This window comes from Trachurus japonicus, chromosome 15 (assembly GCF_045865225.1).
Source record: "Trachurus japonicus isolate A0001 chromosome 15, Traja_1.0".
NCBI lineage: Eukaryota > Metazoa > Chordata > Actinopteri > Carangiformes > Carangidae > Trachurus > Trachurus japonicus.
This window is the reverse complement of record NC_140921.1, coordinates 1238426-1245459: the sequence shown is the minus strand read 5'-3', so window position 1 is coordinate 1245459 and position 7034 is coordinate 1238426. Positions and strand designations below refer to the sequence as shown.

At 40.9% G+C, this 7034-nt stretch overlaps 1 protein-coding gene across 3 annotated transcripts in view; it reads left to right on the top strand.

Annotated features, from left to right (window-relative positions):
• Positions 1–1422, top strand: part of nfkb2 (nuclear factor of kappa light polypeptide gene enhancer in B-cells 2 (p49/p100)) — a 42565-nt gene extending 41143 nt beyond the window's left edge. For all 3 annotated transcript variants that reach the window (XM_085799167.1, XM_085799166.1, XM_085799168.1), the window contains one exon: positions 403–1422. In XM_085799167.1, the coding sequence (XP_085655293.1) occupies positions 403–479 (77 nt within the window). In that variant the 3' untranslated portion in view covers positions 480–1422. The remainder of the gene's footprint in view (positions 1–402) is intronic.
• Positions 1423–7034: the final 5612 nt, after the last annotated feature.

Here is a 7034-nt window from a genome sequence, read left to right as displayed (position 1 = left end):
TTATCACTTTTTTTGAGAAATCTTTACCAGTTTTTTCTAGAATCTTTAAAGTTTCTTTTTGAGAAATGTTACCACTGTTTTTCAGAAATTTCGCTAAAAATATTCCAAAATTTCACAATTTGAACGTACATAAGAAAGTAACGTTATTGAATCTCAGAACAAATATTTGTGTATTTCTGGTGTTTGGGTCCGTGGTCTGATTTGTCAGTTTATGGTCCTTGATGTGAAAAAGTTTCCAACCAACTTGCTTCTTCTGTTATCTATACAACATTTTGTGCATAAATGTCTGGTGTATTTTGGGAGTCGCTGCTTTTTACCGATGCACCTGAACGCCTCGCCTCGCTCCACCTGCGGCCGCTGAACTCACCTGTTCTTATTCTGTTCTTCTTCCCGTCCAATCAGACGCCACGGTGGACAGCGGCTTCAGCAGCCAGCCAATGGAGGAGGAGGAGAAGGAGGAGCCTGTGGCCAATCAGTGACGTACGACGACGTCATTCATCCGTTCATGAACAGAACTGGACTTTACTGTCGCTGCGTTTCCATGGAGACGGGGAGCAGGTTGCCACAGGAAGTCGCTCGTTTGGTTTTTACAAACATGTAAAAAATAATAATAATGGTTTTTGAAAAGTAATTGAATTTTTCCAATAAGAGCTTCCTGAATTTAACAGTGTTTCTCATGATTTGTCCGTTTTTATTTTTCATCTTCACGTTTCTTGTTATTTATATTTAGTTTGATTTTTCCTCTAAAACAAAAACCATCATCAGTAAACTCTGTTGTGTTTACAGTGTGTGTGTGTGTGCGTGTGTGTGTGTGTGCGTGTGTGTGCGTGTGTGTGTGAGACATTCATCTGCTTCTTCACCTCCATGAAAACTGGAATTTCCTATTTTCTGTCCTTCTCTGGAACGCATCATGTCTCACCTGTTACAGTGACATCATCACCTGTTACAGTGACATCATCACCTGTCAGTGAGTGAGACGTCGTTTAGAAGCTCGTTAAAGTCAATAAACTGTTGAGTGAAATTAAAACTTGTTGGTTTATTGAGACAAATGATGTTTTATAGAAAAATAATAAAAGTTTCACTGAAAATGTCAAATATTTGTGAAATAATGTGAGTGAAGGTGAAATAAAAAATAAAGTCAAAAACAATTAAACAGAACTGTAAATAAAATGTAAAAAAAAAAAATCTTCAGTGTCTGATCAATATGTTTTATGCGTGAATGAATGAATAATAGTGACAATATGAAATGAGTTATGAAAATAAATTTTACTTTAAAATGAAAATCTGAGTTTATTCAATTAAATTCATCAAGTTTTACTTTTTTTTGTCTAATCTTCAACTTTTTGATCAAAATTAATGATTAAATGCAAATCACCAAATTACAGATAAAATCTTTTCACATGTGAGTCAGAACGATGAAACGTTTCCTCTAGGTTTGTAGTTTCACTGTTGAACAGAAGTATCTCCCATAATTAGCTTAGCTCAAACACTGGAAGTGTATAGGTAGTGTTAGCCTGCCTCCTACCTAAAGTCTCTAATTAGCTTAGCTCAAACACTGGAAGTGTATAGGTAGTGTTAGCCTGCCTCCTACCTAAAGTCTCTAATTAGCTTAGCTCAAACGCTGGAAGTGTATAGGTAGTGTTAGCCTGCCTCCTACCTAAAGTCTCTAATTAGCTTAGCTCAAACGCTGGAAGTGTATAGGTAGTGTTAGCCTGCCTCCTACCTAAAGTCTCTAATTAGCTTAGCTCAAACGCTGGAAGTGTATGGGTAGTGTTAGCCTGCCTCCTACCTAAAGTCTCTAATTAGCTTAGCTCAAACACTGGAAGTGTATGGGTAGTGTTAGCCTGCCTCCACCTAAAGTCGCTAATTAGCTTAGCTCAAACACTGGAAGTGTATGGGTAGTGTTAGCCTGCCTCCACCTAAAGTCGCTAATTAGCTTAGCTCAAACGCTGGAAGTGTATAGGTAGTGTTAGCCTGCCTCCTACCCGAGCTGAAATCAGCAGTCAGAAGCTGATTTCATTTTAGCTCTAAACTCTGTAAATATATCACTTTATCAACATTTCAAACATGTTTAGGCGAGAAAGTAGCCGTTTAGATCAGCAGTGTGTTGTTCATTTGTCTAAATACCAGCTGTTTACAATTTTGTTGGGATGAATTCTGCGCTACTCAAGCTAGCCGTTGTGACCAACGCACTTCCAGTTACTTTCACAAAATAAAACACCCGTTGCCCTTTACATACAGAAAACCATGACGATAGAATTTGTGCTTTTACTTTGAAATAGGAAGCTAACCTAGCCTCGATGTAGCTAGCTTGAACCAAAATAAACCGTCTTTGCTTGAACCCTCCGTTTTGACCGATCTCGTCCCGTTAGCGGCATTTGACCGCTCAAGATGCCTTACCGGAGAGTTTTGTAGCTCTGAGACCAAGATCGGCCCGCCGGTTTCCCTTTAGAGTTGCTGAAGAGTTTCTCTGATGACTTTAGGTGGAGGCAGGCTAACACTACCTATACACTTCCAGTGTTTGAGCTAAGCTAATTAGCGACTTTAGGTAGAGGCAGGCTAACACTACCCATACACTTCCAGTGTTTGAGCTAAGCTAATTAGCGACTTTAGGTGGAGGCAGGCTAACACTACCCATACACTTCCAGTGTTTGAGCTAAGCTAATTAGCGACTTTAGGTGGAGGCAGGCTAACACTACCTATACACTTCCAGTGTTTGAGCTAAGCTAATTAGCGACTTTAGGTGGAGGCAGGCTAACACTACCCATACACTTCCAGTGTTTGAGCTAAGCTAATTACGGTGATACGGCTCTATCTCCCTTGTTACTGCACGCACAGTGGAAAGGATGGTCTCTATCTGCTGGTCATGGACTCGGGAGTGAGGCAAGACAAAAAAAGACAAAAAAAAAATGTTGGCGTATCCCTCTAAAGCAAACATTCTGCCATAAGTAATAAAAACTGATCAAATCAATAAAACATTAAATCCTTTGTTCATTTGTGAATAAAAAAAAAGAGAAAACTTCAGATGTTTCTTGTTTTCAAACTGTTTTTATTTTTGCTCTAAGCCTCCGACGACACAAACATCGTCTTGTTTGTTTCTCTACGACCTCACAGGAAGTGGACACAGGAAGTAGGAAGAGGACACAGGAAGTAGGAAGAGGACTCTGTCAGTGCCCGATCCGTACCCGGAACAAGATCCGTTCCAGACGCTTCTGCGCATGCGCTGTTTTACGGGATTAGCTTCCAAGCTATGCTAACTGCTAGCCTAGCAGTAGAGCAGCTAAAAGTCCGCCGTAGCGTTGTTAAAACGTCACTTTATTAATTTTAAATATTTTTTCATGCGAGAAAGTCACAGTTCAGAGTCCTGATCTGTGGTCAGTTTATCCAACTGACGTCTGTTTGGAAGTTTGCTCCGAGGTTTTGGGAGAAGAGCAGAGCTACTGGGAGTAGCCACCGGGAGCTAACGTTAGCTCGCTGCTCGGCTCATCTCAGGGGCAGCAGCGGCCGGCTGAGGGGATCGAACCTGTGATCGACCGGTCACCCAGACGTCGTCATGCCGGTGGAAAAAGGAGCAGATTAATTTAATTGATGGTCTCATTGATTAGTTTGTGTAAATGAAAAGTGAAGCTTCAGGAGGAGCTGGTCAGAGGAGCAGAAATCACCACATTTACATCAATAAATAAATGTTTTACAATTAACTGATCGGTCACATTACATTTAATTTAATCAGAAATAGAACAGAGGGGAATTCGTTCGGGTACGGATCGGGCACTGACAGACACAGGAAGTAGGAAGTAGACACAGGAAGTAGAAGTGGACACAGGAAGTAGGAAGTGGACACAGGAAGTGGACAGTATGTACAGCTATTGGTCGACTCGCTGCCTGGCACCAGAACCTCCAGGCGGTCGACGTCGAAGCCGGAAACAAAGGGTTAACAGGAAGTCGTCAGGAGGAAACAAACAGAATAAACAGAATAAATAATAAACGACTAAAATCTAAACAAAGTTTCTAAAAACGGCCGCGAGCGAATGAACGAGCGAGGAACAGAGAAACAGAGAAACAGAGAGAAACAGCGAGGCGTCCGGCGGCCTCGGGACAATATGGCTTCTCAGTGTCGACGTTTATTTACAGACGTCACCGAGGGAGCGATGACGTCATCTCATCTCATCGCTGGACGAAACCGCAGCCTCTGATTGGTCCAGAGAACAGAGCATAAAGCAGTTCTACGGTGGCCCTGAAGCTCCACAGGTTAGGAATAAAACTACTTCCTGTTCGTTAGAGTTCAGTCTGTTCACCTGAGTCCTCCAGGCCACCGTACTGTCCATCCAGGTGTGTGCGTGTGTGCGTGTGTGTGTGTGTGTGTGTGTGTGTGTGTGGCAGCTCCAGCTGATCTGAGCTCAGGTCAGATCCTTGAGGTTCCAGATGTGGATTATTATTATTATTATTGATCCGATTATTGATCTTGATCAGCATCGATCGGTTCCAGCTGTTTGTGTTTCAGTTCACATGGAAACAAAACAAAACAAAACAAAAAACTAAACTAAACTAAACAGTCTTTATCTTTTGTTCGTTGGATTTTCTTTTGATGAATAGGAATTAAAAAACAGAAAACAATTGGTTTCTTTGATTTTCATTTTGAAATACAAAAAGTCAAATTGAAACACGAAACATTCTTCTTTTTGAGTGTAAAAGAGCAATTAACTAAATGTTAAAAAACAGTTTGATTTTCATGTTCTATTTCAAAATAACAAAAAATAAAATCTCTAGACAACAGAAATTAAAAAACAGACCAAAAACACAGATTTTTTTCATATTTTGACACCGGATGTTGTAATTTTTACAGAAATACATTTTCACATCTACAGAAATCTGTGCACATATCACACAACAGTGGGGGCAGAAGAGGATTTTCTGCAACAAGTTTGAGGAGATTTTGAGCTGAAAATGGCAGAAACTCGATGGGAGTTCCCAACATATCTGGAGTTAGAGGTGGAAAAAGTCATAACTGATGTTTGAAACTGCTTTTCCTTACTTCTACAGACCAGTCCAGCCCAAAACCACAACTTCTGGTGTCGGAACATGGAGAAAAAAGGGGAAAAAAAGGTTGTTTTTGGTCTGTTTTTTAGTTTCTGTTGTCTAGAGATTTTAATTTTTTGTCATATGGAATAGAACATGAAAATCAAACTGTTTTTAAAAAATGTAATTGCTCTTTGACAGAATGCTGCGTGTTTCCATTTTATTTCTCATATTTCAACATGAAAATCAAATAAACCTAAATCTTTTTTTTTGTTTTTTAATTCACACTCATCAGAAGGAAATCCAATGACCAAAAGATCATCATCATCATCACCATCATCATCATCATCACCACCACCAGCAGCTGGCCTGTGCTGCCCCCTGCTGCAGCATCAACCTCATTGATTCATTAGTGCAAATACTTTGATAATGTTCAGATTTATTGAGTCTTTTTCAATCAAACATCAGATATTTGATGTTTTTCAGCTTCTTCAACGTCAATTCATTTTATTTTTTTATTCTATTTATTATTTTAGTCCATTCACAGACTACTTTGTGATGACGTCACGGCGGTGGGTGGAGCCTCCTGGTGGCGGCAGACGGTCACTGCACCGTCGGACCGGACCAGAGATTCATTCATTCATTCATTCATAGACCAGAGCGGCTTTTTTATGCAAATGAGAATGACTGATGCATCCTGGGTAATTTAGGGGCAGCGCCCGGCATCCCTCCATTGTAAAGTTCAGCCTAACTGGCTTCTTGACAAACTAACTAACAAAGAGTTGTCTATTAACAGGCTGTTTACAGACAACACTGAGCCAAAACCTCCCGGTGATTCCACCAAATACGTGTAGATGTCTGGGTCAGACATTTCTGGCCACTGTGTGGAGTCATTGATCACTGTGGGAGGCTAAAGGAGCATACCGTAGATTCATTCAGACATTTCTGGCCACTGTGTGGAGTCATTGATCACTGTGGGAGGCTAAAGGAGCATACCGTAGATTCATTCATTGTAGTTTTTCAAGATAGCGTGAACGGTGGGTTTCAAAGAGGGAGTCAAAATAATTATGAGACATAGTGCTACAAAAGAAACACACAATAAAACATTCACATTGATTGTTAGTTAGTCTACGCTCCATCAAAACACAAAAAGCCACTGAGTGCAATGTAAAAATGCCGGGTCGGTGCTGCCCCTAAATTACCCAGGATGCATCAGTCATTCTCATTTGCATAAAAAAGCTCCTCAGTGACATCATCATGGACGGATTCAAAGTGAACTCAGTTTTTTTTTTTTTTCCAGCACAGAGAGAAAAGAAGAGGAAACGGATCAGAGACAAAAAGTCAAAGTCTGAAGCTTCAGATCAGTCGATTATTGATTATTGATCAGCTTTTTTCATCAAGAAGAATTTAGAGAATTGTTTTTGTCAGATTTATTTTTCCCTTTTGCATTTTTTTTTTTAAATAAAAGTTTTTACTTTTGTTCATTGAACCTGAAACTGAAACTGACTTTGCTTTTTTGTCCCTGACGAGCCTCCGTAGCCGCGTGGCCGTCCAGCACAACGTGAAACTAAACACAAAACTAAACAAAACAAAACACACAGCAGCGACGTTTTGATGCCTCCACACACACACACACACACACACTCACACACACACACACACACACACACACACACACACACACACACACACACACACACACACACACACACACACACACACTCTGAGGAGGAGGTATCGTCTGTCTGTGACCATTCCCTCCCTCCCCCCTTTTTTACTTGATCGCTGCGGCAACAGTCCCACGCACTCCTGTTTGTCACATGTTGTCGGCATGGCAACCTGCTGCTGCTGCTGCTGCTGCCCCGTTGGTTGCTAGGAGAAGCAGAGTGAAGAGCGATGGCGGCGAAGCAGCAGGAGGTCAGTCAGTGTTCGTTGCTCCGAGAGACAGAGAAAGAGAGAGAGAGAGAGAGAGAGAGAAGAAAAGAAAAGAAAAAAAAGAAGTACCTACAATATAATCT